At 38.8% G+C, this 15,641-nt stretch overlaps 3 protein-coding genes across 4 annotated transcripts in view; 2 read left to right on the top strand and 1 right to left on the bottom strand.

Moving 5' to 3' along the window:
- Positions 1–7: 7 nt before the first annotated feature.
- Positions 8–8,012, top strand: lamp1a (lysosomal associated membrane protein 1a). The gene is made up of 9 exons (XM_077519554.1): positions 8–450; positions 3,200–3,306; positions 3,390–3,612; positions 4,554–4,715; positions 4,815–5,026; positions 5,107–5,232; positions 5,314–5,380; positions 5,466–5,633; positions 7,067–8,012. The coding sequence occupies exons 1-9, from the start codon at positions 393–395 to the stop codon at positions 7,204–7,206; spliced, it is 1,263 nt and encodes a 420-aa protein (XP_077375680.1). The 5' UTR covers positions 8–392; the 3' UTR covers positions 7,207–8,012.
- A 160-nt stretch (positions 8,013–8,172) lies between these two features.
- grtp1a (growth hormone regulated TBC protein 1a) lies at positions 8,173–12,614 on the bottom strand. Its single transcript, XM_077519556.1, has 8 exons — positions 11,978–12,614; positions 10,907–11,058; positions 10,671–10,829; positions 10,435–10,559; positions 9,330–9,426; positions 9,081–9,253; positions 8,769–8,954; positions 8,173–8,703 (listed from the first exon to the last, which is right to left on the bottom strand). The coding sequence occupies exons 1-8, from the start codon at positions 12,034–12,036 to the stop codon at positions 8,608–8,610; spliced, it is 1,047 nt and encodes a 348-aa protein (XP_077375682.1). The 5' UTR covers positions 12,037–12,614; the 3' UTR covers positions 8,173–8,607.
- slc9d1 (solute carrier family 9 member D1) overlaps positions 12,487–15,641 on the top strand; it is a 22,889-nt gene continuing 19,734 nt past the window's right edge. Inside the window, exon 1 of one of the 2 annotated variants that reach the window (XM_077519542.1) lies at positions 12,487–12,618. The gene's annotated coding sequence lies outside the window, so the exon portion shown is untranslated. The remainder of the gene's footprint in view (positions 12,619–15,641) is intronic. The other variant, XM_077519545.1, reaches the window with a different exon arrangement.

Here is a 15,641-nt window from a genome sequence, read left to right as displayed (position 1 = left end):
CGTGGACGGCTCTCGGGCACGCGCTCACGTGACACGCTCGCTCGACGCAAGCAGTTCACGTGACGTTTCATAGCTTTCGTTTCCACCAAAGAGCAGTCGCCGATCTAAGTACAGAGGGAGCGCCGTCATAACCGGCACGGCGTTAAATAATTCTCACCTGTATCTCCAGAAAAAAAAAAATCCGTCTGATACTGCGTCGCTTATTTGACAGTCCGCCTACTCAAGATACTTTGCTGTGCGGAGATCCCACCTGCGACTGCAGCGGCAGCGACGGCCGAGCTTGCTTCTTCCTGCGCTGTATCTCTTCAGGCTTTCTGCGTCTCCTTGACACAAACGCTGAACCGTATACTGTCCATTCGTAGCCTCTGCGGTGACACGACGGAAAGGAAAGGATGAAACCATCCATGGCTTGTGGCTCGCTGTTGCTTCTCACCTGGTTTGCCGTGTTGGGTGAGTATTTTGCAGTCTACGTGAGCAACTGGGCGACTGCTGGGATGACAAGTGGTCTTTTCAGCTAGCATAGAATGCTACATCACATGCTGGTGTTCACTACTAGTTCATGTGATCAAACCTAATTGGCACCATAACATGTCATATATGTCTATTAATTTAGTAAGCATAAGTTAGTTGCCTTCATCTACATTCGATTATCTATCATAAAAATCAGTTCGCATCTAAATAGCAAGGAAGTTCCTGTTTGGTTTTAACCACTGTCAGTTTGGAAACAAATTGAGGTCAAAGTGGATCACAACACATGAGAAGTCTCTGGACAAATTGTGTGTGTGTGTTTTGTTTTGTTTTGTTTTTGTGTTTTAAATCATTTAGGTTTTGTTGATTTTTATGCTGCAGCAGCAGTACTTCTTCATTCATTGTCATCTGAGATCTCCATGTGACTTCTGCGTGCTACTTTGTGTTGCACAGAAAACTATGAACTGCTTCTTCTACTGAGTTTAATATCAGATAAAACACTCGCAGTTACTGACTGGGGCAGAATGATTATGTAAATTAATAATCTCCACACTTTTCAGTCATGTCTATTGCAAATGAAATTAATCGGTCAAAGTTATTCTGACCAACGGCATGAATACAAGTCAATCTGTAATTCTGTCTTTTCTTGTTAATGAATATAATTTCATTGTTAGGGTGATAGATACAATGCACATCTCAAAGCTCAAGTGGAATAGGCCTCCGTAGTTTTCGTGTTTTGTTATTGCCTCTGTGCAGTCATCTGATTGCAGGGTTGTGTAAACTGTATGCGGTGTGGTTACAGGGTGAATAGAGGTAGCAACAGGTTCATGTTTCAGCAGGCAGTACTGAAACGATGGGGGTTGGGGAGAAGTAAATGTAATAATCAGTGTATACAACGTCTGGCAAGAAAAAATTATGGAATCAAAAGTCTCAGGGGATGTTCATTCCATTTTTTTAAATTTGTAGGAAGAAAGCAGATCACATACATAACATAAAAGTAATGTCATTTCATATGGCAGCTTTCTGGCTTTAAGAAACACTAAAGAAATCAAGAAAAAAATGTGATAGTCAGTAACCTTACTTATTTAGACCAAGCAGAGGGAAACATTTGGGAATCAGTAAATTCTGAGGGGAAAAGTATGGAATTATGAAGGGTGGGGGAAAAAAGAACACTAACACACCACTAGTACTTTGTTTTACCACCTCTGGCTTTTATAACAAATATACAAACTCGATTCGTCCCAAACAACACAATCGCATTGTAGATATACTGCAAAAGTGTCGACCAGGAGTACCAAATAGTTGGAATCTGGTCCGGATCCAGACTCATATTCCTTTTGTATATGAACCCAAAGGTATTATTACTAAATACAGAATATTTCCTAACTATGGAAAACTAGGGGTGTCACGATTCGCCAACTCCACGATTCGATTTAAATTTCGATTTTGGGGTCACGATTCGATTTTTTTTTCGATTTTTTTTTTTTTTTTTTTTTTCCGCTCCCCCACTTTATAACACAGAGGCATATGCTTCTGTAGGCTAAGGCTAGTCTATGATCATTGGTTCTATTCATTGTACAGTAAATCTTATTTCAAAAGATCGGCTACATATAGGTGATGCAATTTCCATATTATTTTTGTGTAAATTTATGTAATATATGATAATTGACATTAGGCAGGAATGATCAAATTCAAAGAATTTATTTACAATATAAAGTTAACCGTCTTGTTCTTACTGAAGTGTAAAATAAAAAATAAAAAAACAAAAACAAAAAGTCACAGTGGGTGCCTGCCATCTATTGACTGTTTTTGGTTACAACAGTGTGCTGTGCGTTCCTCTTAAAATAATGTGCAATGTGCAACAACAACAAAAAATATATTGTATCCAAAGTCATGGAACAAATACAGCCTGAACAAACTATATCCCAACATTTACAGTTGCTGGGCATACTGTAGCGTGGTTCAAGTACACTAATTAAATGTTTGAATCCAGCGTTTTCCAAGGCTGCAGGTCTGCTGCTATAAATAGACCTATGGATCTGGCGTTTCGCGCGAGCTGAAGTGTGTGGAAGTTTCACTGTAAATGAGGATGAAATAGTTGGTTGGACCGTTGTTTTCCCACTTCTAGTTGAATTTGATAAATCTAAATCTTTGTGATGCCTGCGTAAATGTCCCGTCATGTTTGTCGTGTTTCCCGTTGTTACGGCTGGCGGCTCGGGCCCGCCGCCGGCTCCGCTCCCCTAGTATGTATGTGTGTGTTTGTGTCGGCTGGTGCCCGTATAATGGTACTTCAGTTTGAATGCGCCAGCGCGACACTCTGATTGGAGGACTGTGCCAGCGCGACACTCCGATTGGACGACTGTGCCAGCGCGACGCTATTGTGTATCCGTGTATTATACCCCTATTGGTTATTGTTGTTTCTCCTCCGTTCTGTCAGTTCTGTCAAATGCGGTTATTATTTGTTCACCTTCCACTTTCACTCCCTTGTCAAACCCCTGCCTGAAATTTCAATTAAAACTACTCAGATGTTAAAGTCGACCCGTGTTTATCTACTCTATATTTTCTGTTATTGTGTTACTTCCCTTCCCCTTGACGAGCCGGGCGCACATGGAATCGTGTGTCCTCTCTTCTATTTCGATGCTCGAAATCGTGACGTAATTTCGATCGATTTCGATAAAAAATCGAAATCGTGACACCCTTATGGAAAACCAATTGTACTCCTGCATTGCAGGCTTCCTTCAAGCTGTTACTCTTGAAGTGAGGGAGAGGAACTCCACGTGCATCAAGGCTGAGCTCTCTGCATTGTTCTCCATCACGTACAACACTTCAAGCAACTCGGTACATACAACAGAGGATACTCTTTTTGAAGTACCACCTATCATCCAATTAGGATTCTGAATCAACCACGTGTCTTTCCTCAGAGAACTGTGCAGGTGCAGCTGCCCAACACGACCACAGTCGACGGTACGAGTAGCTCGTGTGGCTCAGTTACCGCCGGCATACCGTGGCTGGTGGCAACATTTGGACCTGGACACACACTGGGGCTGAGCTTCTCAACCAACGGAAGTCTTTACAGTGTGGCGGCCCTGATGCTGCAGTACAACTTGAGTGACTCGTCCATATTCCCTGAGGCCAACAGCTCTGGTGAGTAGTTGCACAAAGATAAAGCCATAGCAAGTGCACAGAGCTTGTTGACCACAACCAAGGAGGTTATGTGACATGTTTGTGTGCAACTCCCAGTTATGATTTATTTTACATACAACATTGTCACTAAAAACACCATTTAACGATACTTCATGTGATAAAAATATAGGGGACTGGTGACTGACTACAGTCGTCGTTAAATTAAAATGGCCTGGAGTCCACGAGTTACTTCATGTTCCAAATTGCTCTGAATTTGAAAAGAAGTGTCCTTTTCCTGACACCAATGTCTGACATGAAACACTAATGCCACATAGTGGCAACAAAAAAAATTACCTCAACACAAATCTATGACTCAATGTTTGACACTCCTTTTAACTGTAACTTAACTGTAATTTTAATATTTAGTTACTATAGAATTACTGTATCATTAATCTAAATGATGCAACCACATTTGGATTTGGTATTCATATTCGTCCACTTCTATGTTAACAAGAGCATGAAAAACTTGAAAAATATATTTTATTGTTCATTCAGAACAGATATAATGGGCGATTAATTTACGATAAATCGTGAGTTAACTAGGGAAATTATGTGATTAATTATAATTGACTGACAGACCTGCAATACAAAGCATTGAATGAGATGCGGTGATACCTGCAGAAACCCTGTATACTAATCCCATTGCATTTTGTTTCTTTGGATCAACAATAAAAATAAAAAAAAACTAACATTTTAAATATAGATTGTAACAATCTAGTCATAGCTTTTACTAGTAACTAAGAATTGTCAGATATTTGGCCACCGTCTCACTGCTCGTTGATAAATGTGGCTCTTTTCCAGCAGAATTTAATTCATTTTCCAGGAGACAAGAAGTCCGTTTGGAAACTAAATTTGATTTATTGTTTGTGCTTTTTTTTGTGTGTATGTAATTTACCCTTTAGCTGTGGTAACTGTTGAGACTGCTTCGGTTGGCATCTGGGCAGCAATCAACACCACCTACCATTGTGTGAGCGCCACCTCTGTTGTAGCTGGGGGACAAACGGTCACCTTCTCTGATATGAGACTTGAAGCATACATGCCAGGAAATGATCTCAGTTCAGCTGGTATGACGTAACTTTCTTCTTTCCATAGTTTGGTAAAAGTGTGTAGCCATCCGTGCCTTCCTTGTCACGAAATTAATTACCCTTGCTTTGTTTCTTCAGAAACAATTTGTGCAGCAGATCAGGCTCATACTACCACTCTCACTCCTACCACCACTGCCCGTACTCCGGTAACACCGACTCCAGCACCCACACCACCCGGAACTCCTGAACGGGGAACTTACTCCATTAGCAACAGCAATGGCACAGTTTGCCTCTTGGCCCAAATGGGATTACAGCTCAATTTCTCTTATGTCTCTCAACCTCAGAACAAGGTAGCGTAACGGCCATTCTGTCTGTAATGTTCAATCTTTATTCATTTACATCAAATTTGTCTCACTGTTATCATTTTCAGACTGTCCAAGAATTTTTTAATCTGACTCCTAATATGACAAGTTCTTCGGGATCATGTGAAGCCAGCAGGGCTACCTTAGTTCTGACTCAGGGCAGAACTACCACGCTCAACCTCACCTTTACCCTGGTAATCATGTTCTCAACGCTGCTGTTTAGCTACTCATGTTTTGTGTGTGGACACAGTTGGTAATCCAAACTCTCTCTGCAGAATTCCACGACCAATAAATACCACCTTAGCGGGATAAATATGCTCGCCAATTGGTCTGATATGACAGGTAATAAAGCAACGTATCACACATCATTTTTGATCTATTTTATGTAATTAGATTTCAAAAGAGAATCAAATTTGTCTCTGTCCAGCTCCCTTTTCAGCCGGTAACACCAGCCTTGACTACCTGCGGACTACACTGGGACGTTCCTACATGTGTAATGCAGAGCAAACTCTGGCTGTGGTGCCAAGCTTCTCTCTCAACACATTCAGGGTGCAGGTTCAATCATTTGGAGTCACCACAAACCAGTTTGCCACAGGTACAAATGCCCATTAAGCTCCATCTCGGTGTACTCTTGGTGTGTCTACTCTTTGGACCTTGTCATTTTTTTTTTATGTCAGTGTTCATGGTCTTGTATGGATGCAGGTAGGTGGACGTATCGCCATTATACATGAAATCAAAATTCATTTGCAGCCCATATGGAATATGTAGGAAGAACAACAAATGTGAGGGGTAACAGACATTACTGTCGTTTTTTATGGGGTTGATGATAAAAGCACTTCAATTCTTCCACACTAGACTGATCCAAGTTTGCCTGTATGGACCTTGCTTTTACATCACAAAGTTGGAAACATAAAATTGTCAAAATGGGAAATGAAGATGAAGGGTAAATCATGGACAATGACGTCAAAATGTGAACATTTTCAAGTAATGTTACTATTTGTAGTTAAGTAATCAGATGAGAGTTTACTGTTCTAATATTGCAAGTTACTTGCTTATGTATGCAAGAAAGAAGAAAGCGTTTGAGAGTGGCACCTTGTCATACCACATGTAGTAGCACTTAGCCAGCTGGAGGAGGCACTCGTGAGAGAGAATTGAGATGTAAATGAGCAGCACACTTTTCTCACCCATCATGTAATGTAAACCGAATGGAAAATAAATAGGCCTTCAGGGGGGTACAAAAAAAAAGAAAGTAATATTACAGTACTTACTCACTAAAGTCACTAAACAAATAGCTACATCATACAACACCTAAGAAAGGGAACCTCAGGTATTTAACATATTGAAATGCATTGTGGGAGTATTCACATTCCTGGCTGTCGGTGACATTGGTTTCAGCACATTGAGACTCATGTCCATAAACGGCAATAGAGGAAATAGAGAGATTCACTTTTTCAAGACGCAAGTACAGTCACTTGTTTGCGTTTGTATGAGATAAAAACAAGAATATAAAGGCTCATTACACGTCAAGTGTTATCTATATATTCAATAATACTGTCAAAAACATAAACGTATCGCAGGGTATGTGGTGTGTATTCAGTCAAACCGCATTGTGTGACTGCAGAATGCCCCCAATTTTAATCATATTTATAAACGATATACATTATTATAAATGTTTTGCCATTGCATTAACAGATGTGAAATAAGACTGCCTTTATTATAAATAATGTTTTAAAAAAATTAATTATTTTTGTATTTTTCTGTATTAAAAATGAGTAGAAATGTTCAGTGAAATCCTGAAGGCTAAATATTTTTTTTAATTAAAATAAGTCAAAAAGGCATCTTATTTTTTAATAAGAACAATGATAAGTAAATTAACTTAGCTGTTGTACTGCTTGCAGTGTCTCTCCAAGGCATGAGAGAGAAAAAAAAAAAAAACTTTCCGAATGATTACGAATTGGTGCCAAATACTGTTGTGCAAGACTCATCGAACTAAGCTACATTAATCCAATTGTGGCGACATCTTTCCAGCGGAGGAGTGTCAGATGGATCAAGACGAGATGCTCATCCCCATCATCGTTGGAGCGGCCCTTGCCGGACTCGTGCTGATTGTCCTCATCGCTTACCTAGTAGGCCGCAAGAGGAGCCACGCTGGATACCAGACCATCTGAACAGAACCCTCATCGGAGGGGGACATGACTGACTGGCCTGAGTGAGGCGTAACAGAAACTGCAGGCACAAGCATTAGTCAGTGGAAACAAGTGTTGCTATGTCTGCATGTTGTTTCATAATGTCTGGACTGTTTTTTTTTTTTTTTTTTTTTTTTTTTTTTTTCCCCCCTCTGGGTTGATGATGAAAAGCCAAATGCGACTATGTGTCCATCAAGATTGAGTCTAGCATGTTGACCATGACATTTTTTGGATGTTTTTATCTCTTTGGAAATGATTCTGCTGTATTTGTGTAAAAAGGGTGTTGGTTATATTTAAATAATTTCTTCCCCCGCTACTTATGATTAAGAAACAGAGAGGAATATAATGAACAGAAGGTTAAAAATGTATTTTTAGCCAATGAAATTGCTCCTTTTTGTAAGAAAATTGGACAGCTAAGAATGTATATTCAAATGTTATCACGGAGTTGATTGGCTGTGAACCTCCCATGGTGAGGCGATGATCCAAGTTAGCCGAAGCTCAGATGTTGACCCTCCCACAATAGTTTGCAGTGAAGCGTGACGTTCTACTGCACACTGCCTTTTTAATTTATTTTCTTAAATCTTTATGGTGGTCAAACAATCCAAGTCTGCCTTGTGGGTTAGTTTTGTATTGCTGATATATCCTCAGTATCTACAAAAAAAAAGTGTTAATAGAAACTAGTGATTTGATCTTTATTTTTATAGAAAGTGCTTTCCAAGTCATTTTTGCATTGTGTGTCCTACTGAAAGATTTAATAAACATTTGGGTGGTGATTCCTTTTGAGTAAATTGTGCATTTAGGATTTCTTCTATCCTGTATGTTAAACTGGGTTTAACTGAGGAATTCAACAACTTAAGGTGCACAGTACTAATGTCAATACCAAGGTTATTTTTGAGTCCTGAAACTATCTGGCTTGAGAACCCCACACAGACCAAATAGGACACAGTATTCTTACAGGAGTGTTATATTTTGGTCAGGTAGCATGAGGTGAATGAGACAAAGATCACATGAAATGTATAATCGAGTTGAAGCTTAAGACAATTCATATTCATGTTACAGACAGTGTCACTTGATAACTCATTAGATACTCACTTGATAACTAATTAGCCTAATTTGTCAGTGTCACCCCAAAAAATATATTGGGTGTGTCTCTTGGCTGTGCTCAAAGTATGCAAAAACATGATACATGGATTTTGACATCACTTATTGTGTCCAAACAAATGACATTAACGTGTAAACTAAAAAGTGTTACTTTCACATAGCTATAAATATCACATTCTTTCAATTTATGCTAAACTGAAATGTAAGATGAGATCAATAGCATGGAGGTCAAGGTGGGACAAGTTGTTTGGTCCTTCTTCCAGTGGAATGGGCAAACAAAATTCATTTTGCTTCCTCAGAAATGATACGTGCTCGACACGCTGCTCTGAGCTTCGTCAACGTTGCGATGGATAGACTTCCGGGTTCAGTAAAGATTTTCTAGAGTGGAAAAACAAGTTTAAGGAGGAGATAACTTTGTTGTCTTTTGCTCCATCTCGTCTTACCTGCATGAAAGGGTGGCATTCCTCCACAAACGGTCCACGCGTGATCTGTTTGAAGATTTGGCAAATGTCTGGCAGGGACTGAGCTTGTTCAATTAGAAGTCTGTGGTGATGAATCAGCGTCAGCGCGACACGGAACAGGATTTTCGAGCCCTCGTAGAACAGGCAATCCCAAATTCGTAGAACAGTCTGCAATGGAAAGTTAATGAAAGCATCCAACTAGTTAACTTATACCCTTTAAACAAACAAGCTGTGCAAGTGACAGCACTAGACTAAACTAGCATTTCCTCCATAAAAAGTCACTAGAGCCTTCACCTCCACAGGCAGAATGTCGACGAAGAGACAGATGAACCATCGGGACGCCACAAGAGTCCACATGACGTTGTGATCTGTCATGGCCTTCCACACTCTGGGCAACTTGACTCTGACCAACTCCCCCAACACTTCCTGGTCTATCTTCAAGCCAAGCATTGCCGGACTGTAGTAGTCTGCCATCAGACATGTACGTCACCCAGTAGGTCATGTTAATAACCAAATAGTAACACATGATGACTAGTCACACACCTGGTAAGATTCTGCAAAGGAGTGCAACCATCAGCCAGAATGACTTCTCTTCATCCTTGGTGATGATAAGCAGATAGCCGGCTATAAAATTCATGCCCTGAGATCAAATCAAAGAAACATGATATGACAAAATACTCTTTTCAATCTACTGTGAATGAGAGTGGTGAACATGATTGCTGATGAATGAAAGGATATATTTACAATGCAAAAGAGGTTACTATGCTGTGATGGAAGACGTTTCCATTTCAAATACAAAACAATGGCAATGGACGTGTTAATGATGTAGAGAGATCAGGTGCGATGATAACCAGTGTATCATCAAATTTAATGTAATGTTTTTTTTTCTAAATGCTATTTGTTTCTTAAATGCAACTTAAAACTAAATTTAATGCCCATATACTGCATGCACATGCACACACACATGCACACCTATATCCATACCGTTTATATATTAGGGCTGTCAGTCAATAACAATTTTTAATCAGAATTAATCTCACAATATGGTTACCAAATGCAAATTTGTCTGTAACTTTTAGTTAATAGAGTCATTATATTGCAGGTAATTTATAAAATTACAGTTAACAGCTACAGTTAAAAGGATGTCATAGATTTGTGTTGAGGTAATTTCCTGCCACTAGGTGGCATTAGTGTTTGATGTTGGTCACAAGAACATTACTTTTTTTCTCCCCCCCCCCCCCCCCCCCCCCAAAAAAATAAATAAATAAATAAATAAAAATAAATAAATCACAGAAATTGGTATTTGGAACATGAAGCTACTCATGCACACGAGGCCATTTTGTTCATTGTAAATTACTAGTCACCAGTCCCCATAAACACTAATTTTTTTTAGATCATATCATTATATTTATTATTGATTTATGATTGTTAAATTGTGTTATAGTTACTAATTGTCCATTTAATTAAAGTATGAACAACAATTCTATTTAAATGTTTCATCCCTCTCAACATATTTAACGCTTCTTAATTAAAAACATTTAAGGCCTCATTTTTAGCAAAATCCATCTAATAACTTTTAATGTTTTGAGCAAACGTAAAACAAAAAAAGTGTGGCAATACAATTATTCTAATGCAATTTGTGTATTACCTGACAATAACCCACAGCAGGATTGTGGTGGCCATATGCTTGCAGCACATTGAACAAAGATTTCTGTAGGCACGGGTCAGATGTCTTTCGAAACTGCACGTTGTCAGGAAATGTTCTGTTTAAGTCTTAAAAAAAAGAATAAGAGCAGTCATTCAGGTAAGGAACTCCACCAAGACAGAGAATGAATCTGACCTCTACCAGATATTTAGTGCGAATAAAAACCACTGCCGGCTAACCTGTGCAGATGGTCTCCACCAGTTTGGGGTCATGCTGGGCACCAAGCAGGGCTTGGTAGTAGCCAGGGTTTTTCTCTAACTGCTCTTGAGCTCCACTAGCCGCCATCCAAATCAGAGCCCGGTGCTCATTGGGTATCCCCTTACGTATATAACGCTTTACTGAAAGTGGAAGGAAAAACGGGAGTTTACTGTGTGCAAGACGAGCTTGTTGCGACAAATGCATGTTTCACACTCACATTTCACATTCCTCTGCACCTTGCGTTTGCTCTGCAGTAGTTTGGACCACTTGATGGACCTCTGAGTGAGCACAACAAGATACTCAGACATCAGTTCTTCATATGACTCATAGTCAAAGTCTTGCGGTCGCTCAAAGCCATATGGATCCACCCTGGGAAACAGCAAACAGACAGTTGTTTACATTTGTTCTTAAACCTATGTACTTTGTAAATGTCAAATATAGAAAAACACAACATATTCAGTTTAAGTGCATTATGAAGTCTAACCAGACTGGATTTGAATGGTATACTTTGTTGTCCCTTCCTAAATATACCGTGCTATAGTGAGAGTGGATGGCTTGAAGCAGTACCTTTTAAGATGATTACCCAACATGATCAGCTTTCTTAGCTTAACGCTTTCACGAGTGGATACTTCTTTATAGGAGAGAAGCATTTTATTTGCGTACGTGTTTTGAACAGGTTCAGGCACAGTAAAACTTTTATATAAATCACCTGACAAAATCATAAAGACAAAACAGTATTTACAAATGTCATGAATGTGTAAATAAGGCCGTAACAAAGTCGACTTTGTTATGGATAAGGATATCCTTATTGCCAAAACAAAGGAAGGGCTTCGGTGATGCAGGTAAAATAAAGGCAGTGGCAGATGTTGGGGTGGAAGTGTTTTTTTTTTTTTTTATACATAGGAGGTATTCTGGTTTTAGTTTGCAAACTGTGTATCCAAATAAGGGAAAATCAAATAAATTATATATCACTGAAAAACTTCCATCGCAACACAAATCATTAATACATCTCTGATAGGGTTAACATGTTCACATATGGCAACTATTTTTGTTTCGGATTGTCTCGCAAAATAACCCAAACAAGTTCTCGCGATATTTCGATCATGTTCCACCGCGAGTTTTCGACAGGTGCATCTCTGTTTTGCCAAATGCAAATAAATACTAAAGAAGAATTTCTTGTAGCCATTACGACAGGTAACAGTTTGTACAACATAAAATCCAATGTTTTCACGTGTATTAGTGAAACTAGTGAACTTATATGCTTGTAAATTGTTTTAGAGCAGGTTACCTGTCCACTCTGTCTTTGGCTGTGCTGCCGGAGGAGCTCGTCGTCTTTTTCTTCTCCATGGTCGCAAGCTTTCCTTGCTTTTTACGTCTGCTTTCTTCGTCCACCGAGATATTTCCAGACTGCGACGCTTCAACTTCAGTTTCTGGTATGTTTTTTTGTTTGTTTGTTTCTTTGTTTGTTTAATTGCTTCCGTTCTTTTTCTTTTATTTAACTAACAACAGGGGTGTTCGCGAGCGGAGGGTCTCTACACGCTATTTCTTGACAACAGGACTGTGAGAACACTGTTTCGTTCATTCATCGTTTTCTTTCTTCACCCTACGTAAGTAAATAGCTTAATATCTGTTGAACAGATTCCCAGTCCGCCATTGTGCCTGCCATATGTAGAGAACTTTAAGTTTGACTTTTACCGCCATTCACATGCACCTGCTGCTTGCTTCTTCGCAGTATCCTGCCAAAGAGCTCGAGTAACGAATGCAACCCGGACATAAAGAGTGGAGGTTTGCTGCCCCGCAATGCCAGCTGAAGATCCGCTTTGAAATCCGTGGAAGCTGAAAGGAAGGTTTCAGTCAGAAACAAACGCGTGACGCTTGCCCTGGAACTCTCACGTCAATCAGATCTCATGGTGCCTTCAAGGGAGTCAGGTAACATGCGTTTTCTCCCCACAGTAGAACATTAGTTAATTATTTTCTATTTTACTAATAAATGTTTTATTTCGTTTTAACTCGATACCATATATACTCCATAATAACAATATTTCATACAATACTTCATATTAATGGATGGAAGGAATATCAGCTGTTGGCGCCATCGACGATATAATTCACACATTCTGGACTCATATCTCTCTAGTAACAATCTTCATAATATTTGTTTAATTGTATGCTCTCCAAATGAACACACTATAGTTGAGTAACCACGCTCTTTTCAGTGCCTGGAACTTAGGTGGAGTAAATACTGTAGAGCAATATTTCTCGACTAGGGCTCAACAATATAGCAAAAAAAAAAAAAAAAAAAAATAATTGTGTGTGTGTATATATATATATATATATATATATATATATATATATATATATATATATATATATATATATATATATATATATATATATACATATATATTGCAATATGCATATCGCAAAGACATACAATAGGTTTCTCAGCAGAATTGTACGCTTTTATCTGAATTTGATCAGTCAGACGTAAACTAACTGTAAATGTGCATCACTATCCAATAGTTGAACACTGTCTAGGGTAAGTACAATTAATTAACAATACACTAAGCGTGCTTATTTTACCACATGAATAAAAATGTAATTCTTTCATTCGATAATAAAAATGTAATTTCTTTAGGTACATGTATCGCAATAATACCTCTATCACATAGCGCATGTTTTTGACTGTGAGCAACCTTTCCTGGCTTGCAACAAATTTTTCGATTGCCTAATAGCATAATTGCTTAAGTCATTTTCTTTCTTTTTTTATGTAATGTCTTTGGGCACAAAAACAAAAACACATTCAATACACAAATACAATTTCCATTTGCCTCTATTTAACCTTTGACCTTGATGATTGAGAATCTACACAGACTTAAACAAACAGACAAAAAAACTTAGTAAGCACGTATAGTAAGCAAGTATATTTTTTTAATAGATGACCGTAAATTAAACATGACTTAAGCAATGATGTTATTGGAGTGAAGTACAATGTGAACAATATTTGAGAGAAATATGCCTTTTGTTGACATAGAAAATGTCCTTGAGTCTAAATGAATGCAATCAGTGATAAAGAGGATGAAACATTTTGCTATAGTGTAACCAATATTTTAAAATTACACTTTGCACGTGTTGGGCTCGACCACTTGAGGGCGACACTAACCAAAAAATAATAATAATAATAAAGTACTTCACTCGAATTGGGGAGTGCACAAATTTCATGATTACTTTATTTACCGTACATTAGTTATACTAGTATTACCGGTTACCCTTCTTCCCGCCATAATTTGCAGCACTGAAAGTAGTACAGTAGCTATCTCGTGCACTGCACCAGAAAACTAAGGTGATACTGAGTTTGTCACGTACATATTGGACTGGGGCATATTTATTTTGGGGGCGTATGCAGTATGCAGTCAAAAGTTGCAGGGTTAGGGTTGGGTTAGGGGGTCTAGAATGAATGAAAATTGTTTTAAATAGTCAGTTATAATTTGCAAATAATACTTGTTGGAGTGTTATCGATTTATATAATTGGATTCACTCAGTGGAATTACGATTCAATTCGATATGGTACGGCTCCGTTCGAGAAGGTATTAATTATTTTCGAATAAGTCGTTTTTCTTAGGATATATATGGTCTATTTCATTTGCCTCTCCGCCAAGTCATCAGGATGCAGTAGTTGTATTTCATTTAAAATGCTATAATTTGATATGTGTATAATTCTCAGCGATCTAGAACGTAAATGTGTCAGTAAACCGTATGACCTTGGGTTTATATGTTTGTTTGACAGATGGGTCACCGTAGTTGATTGACGTATACTTTTGTCTCTGAGTTTTGTTGGTCATCGGTAATTGAGTTTGAGCAGGTGATGCAAGCATGCTGACAATGGCCTCAGATGTTTGACCACTCTGTGGTGCTTGTGTATATCTCATTTCTGCTGTTATTGTGTCGCTTATTATGTCTCCATCCTGCTCATGTTTTAGCTCAAATGTTTCTGTTTCATTTTCCACTGCTGCTTGAACACTCTGTACCTTGATGTCAAGAGGACAGGACTCCTGTGAAGTTCCTTTTGTTCTCAATCCAGTTCCTAAAACATTTGTAGAACAGTTGGAGGATGAAGTTTTAGCCAAAACTCTCTCCGAGTGCCGAGCATCACCATGTTGAGCGTCAAATGTACAAATGTGCGGTATGATGTAATGGGGAAATCTTGTTTGACTAGCTACATGTCTGTGTCGATTTGGCTCATCCATCAGTTCTTTACCCATCAAGCTATAGTCTGTATCAGTGGAGAGTCTCCCACAACGTGGGTCTTTTTCTATCATTTTCATGTCAGCACTAGCCGAAGCCTCATGTTTACGTCTCTTAACATATTGTTTCGGAGAAGAATCCTCACATGTGGACCACAGGATGGACGATGGCAGCACAATTGTCATATGGCACTTGAGTGCAGCCTCTCTATGTAAAACAAGCCGGTTGGGCTCAGGGAGAGACCACTGTGTTACACATCTAAACTGGATTGTCTCTTGACAAGCATAGTTTAACTTTGCTGTCATACAAATATTTTCTTCACTTGTACCATGCATTTTACCAGAACTCCAGCATTGTGCATCACCTAAATAAAAATTGTCGTCGTCCAAATGTGGCAACATTTGCTCTATTTTCGAGTTCAGGTGTACCTTCTGCTCTGAGTTTTGTTGCTCTTCATCTATTCTCTGATCTGGTTTCAAGCACTGACTTTTACTTTTAGGTTTCATATTTTTACACTGGATTTGTTTGTCATCATTTGCATCCACTGCTGTGTTGTGCCCTCTTTCACAACAAGCAACCCGCTGTTTTACACTGACTGTTCTGGGCGGTCTCTCACTTGAAGATTTTGATTTGATCCCCTTGGACACAATGGCCATTTTCTCAAACTTCTCCATCAAGGAGGACAGGAGGACCCCTTTTCCAATTAC

This window comes from Festucalex cinctus, chromosome 4 (assembly GCF_051991245.1).
Source record: "Festucalex cinctus isolate MCC-2025b chromosome 4, RoL_Fcin_1.0, whole genome shotgun sequence".
Classification (NCBI taxonomy): Eukaryota; Metazoa; Chordata; class Actinopteri; order Syngnathiformes; family Syngnathidae; genus Festucalex; species Festucalex cinctus.
This window is presented reverse-complemented; position numbering and strand designations above follow the sequence as displayed.

Coding starts and splice junctions, on each gene's coding strand:
- grtp1a (XM_077519556.1), bottom strand. CDS start 12,036: ATGGAGAAGAAAAAGACGACGAGCTCCTCCGGCAGCACAGCCAAAGAC. Junction 8,955..9,080: donor TCGACATTCTGCCTGTGGAG/GTGAAGGCTCTA, acceptor TTTCCATTGCAG/ACTGTTCTACGAATTTGGGA. Junction 8,704..8,768: donor AATGCCACCCTTTCATGCAG/GTAAGACGAGAT, acceptor TTTCCACTCTAG/AAAATCTTTACTGAACCCGG.
- lamp1a (XM_077519554.1), top strand. CDS start 393: ATGAAACCATCCATGGCTTGTGGCTCGCTGTTGCTTCTCACCTGGTTT. Junction 4,716..4,814: donor AAATGATCTCAGTTCAGCTG/GTATGACGTAAC, acceptor TTGTTTCTTCAG/AAACAATTTGTGCAGCAGAT. Junction 5,634..7,066: donor CACAAACCAGTTTGCCACAG/GTACAAATGCCC, acceptor ACATCTTTCCAG/CGGAGGAGTGTCAGATGGAT.